A 14270-nucleotide genomic window follows, 5' to 3' on the forward strand; every position below is an offset into this window, starting at 1 on the left:
TGCACGGATACCGCAAGGTATGAATTATAGATCAGATCTAATGTTTTATTACATATATGCTTGCATTTACAATATTATATGCATGTTCTGTTCTGTGCATTTATATTGCAAATTTTATTACATATAAACTTAAGAAAAAAATTTTTTTAGATCTGAATATTCTGAGAATTCGTTGCGCGCAAATCTTGTTTAAGTAGGAGTTAATATCCTAATGTGTATACTAATCTATCACACATGTTTAGGGGTGGTCACAGTTTTTATTATAAATGTGTTGTTTTTTAATTCATTTGTAGACTGATGAATAAGGGGCTGTGTCCTCGAAACGCGTCCAGTTGTTCCCCTCCTAGGGACATGTTGTGACTTTTAATTTTGGAATAAAAGGATTTATCGCATGTAGCACTGGATTTTACCTTCTTTATATATCCTTGCAAGTGTATGCTGGACACTAATCCGTGAGCCTGGGATTCCTGTGACTATCAGGTGATATGAGCTAATTATCTTTTTTCAGTCTACTTTTTTTAGTTACTGGGAAGGAAATAGTCACCTAAAGTTTAGGATGCAACTAAAAAAAATGCATGTTAAAGTAATGGCTAGCTATGCATCATTTTTGACGAAGTGCATATTTTCCTTTTTGAGCTAAGATTTAGAATATTGATTCAAAGCTCGATTGCAGATTAATTTTTGTATGAGATTTAGTCTGGACTTTTTTTTCCCTTTAGTATGCCAGAACTTCAGAAATTGCAGCAGTTGAAGGATGAAACAGGAGAACTGTCATCAGCTGATGAGAAACGATACAGAGCTCTTAAAAGAACCGCAGAAAGAGAATTACTTATGGTAATGCTAAATCAGCGTTGTTTAAAGGTTGCACTTAATTTTGACCTTGGCTGAGATAAGGGAAGGTCACTAGTGTATCATACTATGAATTTGCTTTCTACAGAGGGCATTATTGGGGTGGCAATTGTAGTTGTGCAGCATGTCTCAGGGTTTAAATGAGCACCTGGGATTATTGGAATATGTTAAACAGTGGCAGTATTGTTGAAGAAATGTCATCTCATTAAATTGAAACTGAAAGATTAATACATCTGCTATGTGTAAATATACCCCTTAACCACTTGATAAATATACCGTACATGTTTTTCTCAGTTAATATAGCGCTTTCAATTTGATACTATTAAACTATGTAGTCAAATGTTAAACTACATGACATAGATGTCTGTTAATATTGAATAGCATATGTAATGGCACTTAATTATTATTTTTTTTGTATTGTCCGTTCATAACATGACTGATATTTTTGGTTTCCTTAATTGCAGAATGCTGATGTGATCTGCTGTACATGTGTCGGAGCAGGCGATCCTAGGCTTGCTAAAATGCAGTTCCGTTCAATTTTGATTGATGAAAGTACGCAAGCCACAGAGCCTGAGTGTATGGTGCCAGTTGTTCTAGGAGCAAAACAGGTGATCTTTCCCTTTTTGTTTTGGATTATTTTTGGCCTTTAATTCTGCTACATTTTTTACTGCATTACATTTGAAAATATATGAATTTAAGGAGATAATACATCAATGATGGCAAGTTTGTGTAATCTTTTATATATCCAATTTTATTTTTCAGCTAATACTTGTAGGAGATCACTGTCAGCTTGGTCCAGTTGTGATGTGTAAAAAAGCAGCAAAGGCTGGACTTTCTCAGTCTCTGTTTGAGAGACTTGTGGTTCTTGGCATCAGACCAATTCGCCTTCAGGTTCAGTACAGGATGCATCCTGCTCTTAGTGCTTTTCCATCAAACATTTTCTATGAAGGCTCCCTTCAAAATGGAGTAACTGCCGGTAATGGAGCTGCTAAGTATGAAAAAATTGTCTACTTGTTGCAAATATCTGTGCTAATATATGTAATTTTTTTTTTTTTTGTATAATTTATCTAGCTGATCGAGTGAAGAAAGGCTTTGACTTCCAGTGGCCACAACCAGACAAGCCAATGTTTTTTTACGTTACCCAGGGTCAAGAAGAGATTGCCAGTTCTGGTACATCTTATCTGAACAGGTAAATTGAGGTGGCTAGTTAAAACATGGGTGCTTTTTATTAGTGCCTGCAATGTAAATGTAATGGAGGTTTACTTGCATCTTGTGTTTTCTAATAGAACGGAAGCTGCGAATGTTGAGAAAATTACTACCAAACTCTTGAAGGCAGGGGCCAAGCCAGACCAGATTGGTATAATAACCCCATATGAAGGGCAAAGGTCCTATTTGGTTCAGTACATGCAATTCAGCGGCTCTTTGCACACTAAACTCTATCAGGTACATTTGTAACAATGTACAGTATGCATATATAGTATTACATTTTCAGTGTGTACTTACTGATTATAATGTTCACTTTCTTTAGGAGGTGGAAATCGCCAGTGTAGATGCTTTTCAAGGAAGGGAGAAAGATTTTATAATCCTTTCTTGTGTCCGTGCAAATGAGCACCAGGGAATTGGTTTCTTAAACGATCCTCGTCGTTTGAATGTGGCTTTGACTAGAGCAAGGTAAATGTTCAGTGCTTTATTAATACTTGAATCTTTTAGTCTGTTTCTGAGTTACTTTAGGGAAACCTGGAAATTGGGTTAATGGAAGGGCACAAATGAAAGGTGGTGAGGTGAAGGAGCATCTTTGTTGTTTTTCCCATCAAATAACTATTGGAATGGCAGTCGGAGAGTACAGTTTGTTATATTTACTCATAAGAGTATGTTCACACAACCCAGATACAGTAGGGAAAAGAAGTATTTGATGCACTGCCTGCCATGACCTTGCTTGCTGCCATCTCAACAACATCGGAGCTACGGCAACCCCCAACCTACTGTCTTCTTCCCTTTTCCTGTAGAATGTAAGCCCGCAGGGGCAGGGTCCTCTTCCCTCCGTACCAGTCTATCATTGTTAGTTCATTTACTATAAGTTATGTCTGTATTTGATATGTAACCCCTTCTTATGTACAGCACCATGGAATCAATGGCGCTATATCAATAAATAATACACAAGTTACAAGTTATCCCACCTACAAAGAATGGAGAGGTCTGTAATTTTTATCATAGGTACACTTCAACTGTGAGAGACAGAATCTAAAAATAAAAAACAGAAAATCACATTGTATGATTTTTACATAAATATTTGATACAATAGAACAGAACTTAGTATTTGGTATAGAAACCTTTGTTTGCAATTACAGAGGACAGTCATTTCCTGACAAAGTTTGCCCACATTGCAGCAGGGATTTTGGCCCACTCCTTCATAAGATCTTCCCCAGATGTTTCGGGTCTGTCGCTGGGCAACAGCTTCCTCCAAAGATTTTTCTATTGGGTTCAGGTCTGGAGACTGGCTTGGCCTCTCCATGACCTTGAAATTCTTCTTACAGAGCCACTCCTTAGTTACCCTGGCTCTGTTTCAGGTCATTGTCATGCTGGAAGACCCTGCCACGACCCATCTTCAATGCTCTTACTGAGGAAAGGAGGTTGCTGTCCAAAATCTTGCGATACATGCCCCCTTCAATACGGTGCAGTTGTCATGTCCCCTTTGCAGAAAAGCACCACCAAAGTAAAATTTTCCCCACCATGATTCACAGTTGGGATGGTGTTCTTGGGGTTGTACTCATCCTTCTTCTTCCTCCAAACACGGCAAGTGTAGTTGATACCAAAAAGTTCTATGTTGGTCTCATCTGACCACATGATCTTCTCCCATGCCTCATCTGGATCATCCAGATGGTCGTTGGCGAACTTCAAACGGGCCTGGACATGTGCTGGCGTGAGCAGGTGGACCTTGCGTGCTCTGCAGGATTTTAATCCATGATGGAGTAGTGTGTTACTAATGGTAATGTTTCAGACACTGGTCCCAACTCCCTGCAGGTCATATACCATGTTTTTCCATGTAGTTATTGGCTGATTCCTGACTTTTCTCAGAATCATCCTTGCCCCACAAGGCGAAATCTTGCATGGAGCCCCAGACTGAGGAAGCTTGCCAGTCATCTTGTGTTTCTTCCATTTTCTAATAATTGGATCCAGTTGGATAAACACGTAGGTGGGCTTCACTGCTGAAGTAAATCAATTCTTCAGAGATGATGATGATGAAAAGGCTTTTTATTAACTCGTTTCAACGCCGAACCGGCGTCTTTTTCAAGTAAAAAAACCAATCGTCATTTGACATTTGTTTTTTTTTGCTTGAAAAAGACGCCGGTACGGCGTTGAAACGCGTTGTTAATAAAAAGCCTTTTCATTATCATCTCTGAAGAATTGATTTACTTCAGCAGCGCAGCCCACCTACGTGTTTATCAGACTGGATCCAATATCTCCTGGAGGATTTATCTTCCAGCCACGGGGCAGCAGCAGCTGTTTTACTTCATGCCTTCATAGGAGTTGTGCCTGTCACAACTCCCATCAGGTGAGTGTAACCAGCACTCTTAATCTCCTCCATAGGGTATCACCCTATTGTGCTCTGTTCCCCACATTTAGATCTAAATTTTCTAATAATTGTGTTAACAGTTGTTCCCTTCTCACCAAACTGTTTGCCTATTGTCCTGTAGCCCATCCCAACCTTGTACAAGTCTACAATTTTGTCAATGGTGTCCTTAGACAGCTCTTTGGTCTTGGATATGGTGGAGTGTGATCGATTGAGTGTGTGGACAGGTGTCTTTTATACAGGTAACGAGTTCAAACAGGTGCAGTTAATACAGGTAATGAGTGTAGAGTAGGAGAGCTTCTTAAAGAAAAACAAGTCTGAGACCGAATTCTTTCTGGTTGGTAGGTGATCAAATACTTTTTTTCATACAATAAAATGCAATTTAATTATGTTAAAATCATACATTGTGATTTTTCTGGATTTTTTTCAAGATTCTGTCTCTCACAGTTGAAGTGTACCTACGATAAAAAATTACAGACCTCTCTATTCTTTGTAGGTGGGAAAACTTGCAAAATCGGCAGGGTATCAAATACTTATTTTCTCCACTGTATTCAGCTTTTCTGACCTGAGGTGCCACAGCATATTACAGTACAAGAATTGTATAAACTTTTATAAAATCCCATCAACATGCTGCAGAGAAAATCCTCAGAATGTCAACTTAATGCTGCAGGTTTTCAAATTGGATTTCAGTCTTTGCAATGCAAAAGCTGAAGTCTGGTAAGTCCACCTCATTTCTACAAAATACAGATGATTTAGTAGAGTCTCTGCAGCAGATCCGTCCCTGCCCAGCTGCCTATACTTTTTTTTAATTAGAATATTGTGCTGAAAATATAATACATAATCTCTTTTTTGACCAGCATTTTAACATATCATGTTTATAGGTATGGTGTAATAATTGTGGGCAATCCAAAGGCACTTTCAAAGCAGCCCCTCTGGAACCACCTTCTAAATTACTACAAGGAACAAAAAGTCCTCGTTGAAGGACCACTCAACAATCTTAGAGAGAGTCTCATGCAGTTCAGTAAACCTCGAAAACTTGTAAACACCATCAATCCTGTAAGTATACCTTTGCAATGTACTTGTCTGTTTTAGGTTTCTTACTGAGAATGCTTGTCCGATGTCTGTGGATTGCTTAGTGTTTGCCTGCACTTAGTTCCGTTTGAAGTTTTTTTGTGTTTATATTTTTCACGGCTTTTATAGTAATTGTTTGGGCTTTGTATTCCAGGGAGCACGTTTTATGACGACGGCAATGTATGATGCTCGTGAAGCAATTATACCTGGATCTGTGTACGACCGGAGTAGTCAAGGTAAACTAATTAGCATCCTTGATGTCTTAGTATTAGTCATATGTATATCACAATAAGTACATTTATTCAAAACACCGTACATATTCGCTGCGATGTTGTATCCCAGTTCACAAGCAAAGCCGCATAATCAGCCGGGGTCCACTGTATATTATAGCTTGACACCTTGTTGGAACAGCTGCGATCGGTGCTAGCGCCAGTCACATCCATTTAACTCCTAAAATCTAGCTGTCATTGCCGACAGCAACATCTATGGTTGCCATGGACCGGTATTGAGTAAAAAAAAAAAAAAAATTAAACCGAAAGTACAATAAAAATTATACACCTATGAAAAAAAAAAGTACAAAAATAGTATGAAAACACTGATTTTCTGTGAAAACAGAGTTTCTAAAATATCACTTCTAGGGTTTTTCTAATATATAGGCCCCTCAAACTTGAAAATTGTTTAAAGGGCTATTCAATCGGATTTGTAAATTTCAATGAAAAAAAATGAAATACTGCAGCTAAATTTTAAGCTTTTGAACATCCTAAGGGTATGTGCGCACGATCAGTATTTGCTTGCATAAATTTCTGCAGCGTTTCTGCAAGCTTCTGTACCTCTTGGCAGCAAAAACTCTTCGTAAATTCAGCAGAGTTTCTGCCTGCGGATTTGCCATGCGTTTTTTCCAAGGCATTGTATAGGAAAAACGCAGGCAAAAACTCTCAAAGAATGGAGATACTGCTTATTTAAACGTATATGAAATTGTCAAGAAAATTCCTGATGTGCACAGATCTTGCAAATTCTCATAGAAAATGCTGGGATAAGGTTTGCAATGCGTTTTGGGGGCCAATTCCGCACAGATTTACCGCATAAAATTGCACCGTGTGCACACAACCTAACAAAATATAAGAACGTTTGAAAAATCATACTGATGTAAAGTAGACATGGGAAATGTTGTTAGCTATTTGTGTGATATGACTGTATAGGTTAAAAGGGGTCATTCGATCTATTGCTAAAGTGCAGACTTCTACACCGCATGTGCACCCGCACGCTGTCAGGATTCTCCAGTATCTGTGTCTAGACTGGGCGGTCACAAGTATATGTTTTGCATACTTCCAGTCACTTTCAGACTTGATGCGTACAGCGTAGCTTAATGCAAGTGAATTGAACAAGACTGAGTACGTCTAGTCTGAATGTGGCTGATAGTATGCAAATCAAATACTTGTGGTCACCCATTTGCGGGCTGCAGAGATGGGTGAAGCCTGAACGTATGTAGTGCGTGCATTGTGATTATTTAGTCGCATAGTGACTGCACACTTTTAGCAAAAGGTTGCGAAACCCCTTTAAGGATATAATCATTCAAAGTTTGAAAATTGTGTTCATTTTTCAAAATGTTCAGCAAATTTCAAATACCATGAAACCATAATTAATGTGTGACTGCCGAAACATGTTGGGTCCTGTTCACATCCGTGGCCTGTCTTATGTATGCACCTTTTTAACTTTAAGAATAAATGTGAAGTTTTAACAATAGAAGAGAACTTACATTTCATTGGAAATCTTGTTTTCAATATGTACAAATTTCAGATAAATTTCATTCATTCATTTATTTTTTTTTGTAATAAAAATATCAACTTAAATTTACTGCAAAAATACAATGTCATGACAAAAACAATTTCAGGATCACTGGAATATGTGGAAGCATTCCAGCGTTATTATCACATAAAGTGACAATAGTCAGATTTGAAAAATGCAACTCTATTAGGCTATGTGCCCACGATGCAGAAATGCTCTGGATTTTTCCTGAGCATTTCTGCATCTCCCTGGCAGAAAAAACGCATGCGGATTGTACATGCGGATTGTATATGCATTTCCGCATGCGGGTTGTCAAGCGATTTTAGCATCACTTAGAAAGTGCTTGACAACTTGGTCACACTATATAAATCCATGCAATCGGCATTGATTTATTTAGTGTGACCGTAAAAGAATGGTAAAAAATAAATATTATACTTACCTTCTGATGGCCCCCGGTGTCCTTATCCGATCTGTCCTGGCTTGCCGGCAGCTCGCGATGGTCTAAAAGACCTGCCATGACGTCATTTAGTCATGTGACGGGTCACGCAACCGCCGACGTCAGCAGTCGTGTGACCCGTCACATGACTAAATGACGTCATGGCAGGTCCTTTTAGACCATCGCGAGCTGCCGGCAAGCCAGGACGGATCAGATATATATAATTTTTATTTTTTACAGGTTCTATGGTACCCGGGTCTAGAGGAGTCTCCTGTCCTCCACACCTGGGTACCATCCGCACATTGAAACTCATGGAATCCGCATCTACAGATCCAGTGATGCGTAATCCATGCGTTCCAATGCAAGTCAATGGCGGCGAAAATAATTGGTAGTGCTGCTTTTTTTTCCGCAATGATAATCCACAGCGGAAATTTCGGCAGCATGTGCACAGCACATGCGGATTATCATGGGGGACATGGCAGACCTTCTACCAAGCGTTAGTAACAAACGCATAGTGGGCACGCAGCCTTATGGTCAGAATTGGCTCAGTCACTAACACTAAAGGGTTAAAACCATTGCTGCTCTGTCTAGTTTCACTTTATATGAAAGATTAACATAGGTCTGCTTTTTTCCTCTAACTACTCATTTTTTGCATTTATAAATTATATAATTTTACATAACAGTTAACAGGAATTTTTATACGAAACCAGTGATTATTGAAATAATTTTCTAATATAATTCTAATTTGTGCTTACATTTTCTTTAAGCTCGACCCTCAAACATGTACTTTCAAACCCATGATCAGATTGGCATGATTAGCTCTGGACCCAGTCATGTAACTGCAATGAACATTCCAATTCCATTTAATTTGGTCATGCCACCAATGCCTCCACCAAGTTACTTTGGACAGGCCAATGGACCAACTGCAGGTATTTAACATTACAAATTATGCAAAGCCTATAAAGCTATTCTCAACCTGAACTAAGGAAAAAGCCTATTGTATTGTAGTTTCCAATGGATTATACAGACTCTTCTGTTTGGATCTATAGAAAGGTCACCCTTTTTGGGATTGTGTTGAGAAGAGAGATGTGCAGATGCTCACAGAACATATGTGATTTCTCTAGACCAGCGGTCCCCAACCTTTTTTACCTTGAGAGCTATATTGAGCACCTTTTATAGTCCTGAGAGATGGTCATGGGCAACATCCAGTGACTCCCCCCGTGCCACTGTAATGATACAAAGAGTTCCCCATTACCTGTTTAATGACAGCCAAAGCTTCCCCCCCCAGAAAGCACACCAAGACCTTGAGCCCCACTCCCTTATAGACAGTATAGCTATATCAAGGGGTTCCCACTTTACCGCTATTCAGTATTCTCAAATGAAATGCATGCACCACAATATCGCATCCAGCTTCAAGCACCATTCTACTTGGCAGTATCATCCTGTCTCCACTTCACCATATATATCTTGCTCCTCAGCCCCCTTCCCGCACCACCCTACCAGTATTCTGCTCTTATGTGCAGGGCTACTCAGAAAAGACACCATCTGGAGACCACCTCTCTTCATAACCGTTTGCTAGATTTAGGCTGGCAGACATCTGTGAGCCAGACCTCATGGGCTATCTAGCCACAGGATGGGGGACAACTGCTCTAAACTATAAGAAGTTATCCAGCTGCTTAAAGTACCATCACTTTATACATCTTGCTTAGTGAAATGCAAATCTATCTTCGGATTTCAAGTTCTGTGTTAGGTATAGACTGTCCCCAAATAAGTATGTACATGTGGCAGATATTCTTCATGGATTTTCCAGATGAAGCATCCATATCGCATTACAATACCCTTGTAATATATAGTAATGGTGAAAAAGATGTGGGTTGGAGAGTGACATGTTTGTTACTGTGTAAAATAAAACAAAAATCAAACTACATTCCTTTTTCTATGGCTCCCTCGGGCGATCCTCAATCATTTTCTATGTGACCTCCTGCATTGAAAACTTTTCTCATTTCACCTATGAGGATGAAGGATACTGTACATGTGAACAGGGTTTACATAGGTATAAAATATAAGCAAGTGCAATAAACAGTGACAGACTGGTGCAGAAGGGAAGATGACCCTTCCTCACTGGCTTGGTATACTAGGTATTGGCTAAGTCAACAGTAAATTAAGGGTTTGGAAGAGCTCAAATAGGTAATGAGGTGGCATCAGGGTTATTGCAGGTTGTAGACTTTCCTAAAGAGATGGGTCCTCAGATGGTTGCATCTGAAGGCTTCAGCTGTAGAGGACAATCTGATATGTTGAAGTAGTGAACTTTGTTGATTGGGGGAAATCTTAAGAATGGTTGTGTGAGGAACATAGAGTAAAGGTAGAGATTGTGTGAAGAGTTTTTGAGATTAGGACAGAGATGTATGGAATAGTCAGATTATGAACATCCTTGTAAACCATCGTTGGTATTTTAAACTGGATTCTCTGGTTAATTGAAATCCAGTAAAGGAATTGGTAGAGAGGGAGAGTGGATTAGCCAGAAAAGAGAGAGATATATTGGTCATCAAAGTAAATGATGGGTTGGAGCGAAATGAAAGGCCACAGAAAAGGATGTTGCACTAGTTTAGGCAAGATATGAGGGCATTTCACTAGCATTTTTTGTTGACTAGGTTGAGAAAAGGGTGAATTTGGGAAATAATTTTGAGTTGGTTTGGCAGGAGGTGACACTGATTTGGTTGTATAGTTTGAAGTACAGAGCAGAGTCGGGGGTTACACCAAGGCAGCAGACTTGTGAGAGCTGGGAAAGTTTGGAAATTAACGTTGATCGGTCAGGTAGTGGTGTTGATTGAGACGGAGGAAAAGCAAGTTCAGTTTTGTTCATGATGAGCTTTAGATAAGGATATACCTGGTGACACACAGATTCTGGACATCAGAGGTAAATTTGAGTGTCATGAACTTAGAATTATATTAAAAAATGCAAATTATCTTCCAGCACTACCTCTAATTTGTTGCTACGTTATCTTTTAAGCTCGACCCTCAAACATGTACTTTCAAACGCATGATCCGATTGGCATTATCCTTAGAGGACCTTTCGCCAAATTTTTCATGTTTAACTGGACACGCTGTGTAGTGACTGCAGTGCAGAGCAGAATAAAACATGTGTTTTTTTGCCTCTGTTGCAGAGATGTTTGCAATTAAGGATTTAATTTTATCTAAGTCCAAGTGGGTATTATCAGATCATTTTCACTAGCGGTGTGTACGTCTCCTTATATGATGTTGCTGAATCATAAGCAGGCAGCAACACTGAAATGAAAGAACAAACCCCCCACCATAGCTTAGAGCTGACTTCTTAGTGTGATGTAATGATGCAGCTCTGACATCCTGTTCTAACCTGCAGGAGTCGGTGTGTGGGAGGGGCGGTGCATCTGAGATTAGCTGTGTTACTTCACAAACCCTTCAGTCATCTCTCCTGATGACTGTTTCAGTAATCACACTTATGTTTGCTGTGCTTAACAACTTAGTCTCTGTGAGATGATTAGGCTGTCATTATGTCTGACACAGGAGTAACCTGCATGTTCTGAACTACTCCTTTGTGAGATGTAATAAGACTCTGCTTTGATCTCACTGCAGAGCAATTGCAAGTTAAGCACAACAGACACATAAGTGTGATACTCACACATCTCTGGACAGTATGGGGAGAGGCGAGGTAGTACAGTAGGGGTGACAGTGCTAGGAGAGAACTGATTTGCAGTGTGACACCACTAAGCTCAGCTGTGCTCCCCTTTCCTCCACAGTTGTTACTCATCGGTGGTTAATAATAATGCATAAGGTTAGATCAAGAGATGCATCACATACACTGCTTAACTTTCTTTTAGCTGTGGTGGTGGCATATTCTTCTTCACTTTGTGTTGGTGCCTGCTTATGATTGGCCAGCATCATACTGTTGGAAGAAGTCCACGTCCCCAGTGAAAACACCCACTTAAACTTAAAATGAACTTTATTAGGGGCCAAATACTTTAATTGCTAATATCTCAACAAGAGAGGTGAAATGAAGGAAAAAAAAAAATTACATCTTGTGTCCAGTTCATCATGAAAAATTTGGTGAAAGGTGCTCGAACCTTAACCTTGAGCTGTTGCAGGCTAAAGGTATAGATTTAAAGTGGTATTCCCATCTCTAAAATCCTATCGCAATTAGTAGTAGGTGTACTAATAGCAGAAAACCTCCAATTAGAAATGTAGAATAGTTTTTCTGATTCAATATGTCTTTTCTCATGTGCAGGCATTGCAGGACCTTAGGTGTTCATGGTTACGACCAGTGTTGAGTGAGTATGTTCTGTTAACCCTTTCGCCGAGTATGCTCGGGCCGAGCTCTGAGTAGTTACAGCTGCTCGGTGACATGGTTGAATCGCTCCCGTGTGCATGATTTGCAACTGTTTGACAGCTTTATTACATGGGAGGAATGTGTAAGAAATAGACATTCCTCACATGTAATAAAGCTGTCAAACAGTCACAAATCATGCACACGGGAGCGATTCAACCATATCACCGAGCAGCTGTAACTACTCGGAGCTCGGCCCGAGCATACTTGGACAGAACATACTCGCTCAACCCTAGTTACGACCACTGATAAAGTGATTTAGTTGCATATAGGTTTACATACATTAGGTATCCATGGTTACGACCTCTAGCGAGTCGAGTAACCTAAATTGACATGTTTTTTTTTTTTCATCTGGATTTCACCTGGATGTTTTACATATACGCAAACCTGTTTTAAAAACTTCAATAAAGGTATTCAAAGGTTACCCTTCTATGTCACAGACATAGTAATGGTCAAGACTGTACTCTTTATATTGTTCCACTGAGCAGGATTTTTTTTTTTCATGCAAGCACCTCCTTAGTGTAAATCAAGTGCCTGTTGTCTGCAGGTTTCTACAAACTGACATTGTGAGACCTTTGGCAATCCTTTTCAGCATACAGCTTTGTTTGCTAACTTTTGTATTAGGGTATGTGCACACGATCAGTAACTGCTGCTGATTGGACGTAGTGCATTTGTGCTGCATGCAAACCGCAGAGTTCTACATTACAAGCAAAGTGGATTGGATTTCAAGAAATCCCATGCTCAATATGCGTCTCCTTGCACCTGCGGCTCACCCACGGAAACAGACATGTGCGCGTCTTTCCAGACCGCAACATGTCAATTTCTCTTGCGGAGTCACTAGTCTCCGCAAGATAAATTAGATCAATACAATGTATAGGATGTGGTGACTCTTCATGGTTCAATGAACACATGCGGATTCACCTGCGTGCAGCGCTCTGGACGCAACATAAAGTATACTGCATTCAAAGCGCTGCCGATACCGACCGTGTGCACATACCCTTATGCTACCTTTTTCTGTGTCAAGAAATGTTTTATGCTTATGATGTTTCAAAGTGTTTTTACTCATCTTTCAGCTCATTCATACATTGACCGTATTTCCCAAGGTCGTGGAATGCCTAAAGGGAAAGCAACACGTGGTGGACGCCAGAAACCGAGAGGCATTGGCCTACAGGGCATGAGTCAAGGAAATATGCCAAATAGTCAAGCCAGTCAAGATGTGGTGTCTCAGCCATTTTCACAAGGACCTCTAACCCAGGGTTACATAACTATGAGTCAGCCATCACAGATGAGCCAGCCAGGACTTTCTCAACCAGAATTATCACAGGTATATAAGTTGCTCCAGAGTTCAATATACATTTACATTCACTTGTCTCTAAAGTATTATGTACACTAAGGAAGTTTCATCAACTAAAAGCGCTTTTAGTGCCCTTTGCAACAATCACATTTTTTTAAATTCCTGTGAAGGCAAACCTTTTGTTGTGATTGGTTTCTTATGGGAAGAAATCATTTATTTTGAATACTTTTAATTAAAATCCGTGCTGCTGAAAAAAGTGTCAGAATGAACAGAGAAAGCAGGGCTCTTCTAACAGATCAATTCAGTAAGAACTGTGAATTGTAGATCCTTTAATTCTTCTAATCCGCATTTCATCAGTACAAATGGCATACTTTACCGTTCCAGGATAGCTACCTTGGTGATGAATTTAAGTCGCAGATTGATGTTGCGTTATCGCAGGACTCAACTTACCAGGGGGAGCGCGCCTATCAACTCGGAGGTGTGACTGGACTGTCACAGTACTAGTGTGTAAGTTAGTACTGTTTACTACCTAAAAGCATCTCTTTACTGAAAGATAACTAAACTTTATTTTTTTCCCTTTAGATAATTTTTTACAGTATGGAAATAATGAAACTTTGCGAATCCTTTATTAGTGAATCTGTCTTCATTCCTGAAAAAAAAATGCTTACAAACTTCTGCCTTTTCCCAATCTAATTACCTGCCTTCTGCTGCATTGATGGGAGAACACTCTCATTTGGAGTACAGATGATGGCAGTGAAAGTCAGCTCAGCACTTGTCTCTGTATAGGAGGTAACCCTTTATCTGCTGTCATCTGTACTCCAAATGAGAACAGTCTGATATCATTGCAGCGAAAGGCAATCAACTGAGACTGGGGAAAAGCAAGGATTTTGAAGCTACTTACTTG

The 14270-nt window shown here is 39.7% G+C and overlaps 1 protein-coding gene across 1 annotated transcript in view; it reads left to right on the top strand.

Moving 5' to 3' along the window:
* UPF1 (UPF1 RNA helicase and ATPase) overlaps window positions 1–13880 on the top strand; it is a 132368-nt gene extending 118488 nt beyond the window's left edge. Inside the window, exons 13-23 of the mRNA XM_073685945.1 lie at window positions 720–834; window positions 1314–1457; window positions 1612–1825; window positions 1921–2038; window positions 2136–2292; window positions 2378–2520; window positions 5302–5476; window positions 5646–5727; window positions 8480–8641; window positions 13146–13396; window positions 13751–13880. Of these exons, the coding sequence (XP_073542046.1) occupies window positions 720–834; window positions 1314–1457; window positions 1612–1825; window positions 1921–2038; window positions 2136–2292; window positions 2378–2520; window positions 5302–5476; window positions 5646–5727; window positions 8480–8641; window positions 13146–13396; window positions 13751–13870 (1681 nt within the window). The 3' untranslated portion in view covers window positions 13871–13880. The remainder of the gene's footprint in view (window positions 1–719; window positions 835–1313; window positions 1458–1611; window positions 1826–1920; window positions 2039–2135; window positions 2293–2377; window positions 2521–5301; window positions 5477–5645; window positions 5728–8479; window positions 8642–13145; window positions 13397–13750) is intronic.
* Window positions 13881–14270: the final 390 nt, after the last annotated feature.

The sequence above is a fragment of the Phyllobates terribilis genome, unplaced genomic scaffold (assembly GCF_046119375.1).
Source record: "Phyllobates terribilis strain yellow unplaced genomic scaffold, ASM4611937v1 Scaffold_1__5_contigs__length_1240528914, whole genome shotgun sequence".
In the NCBI taxonomy this organism is placed as follows: domain Eukaryota; kingdom Metazoa; phylum Chordata; class Amphibia; order Anura; family Dendrobatidae; genus Phyllobates; species Phyllobates terribilis.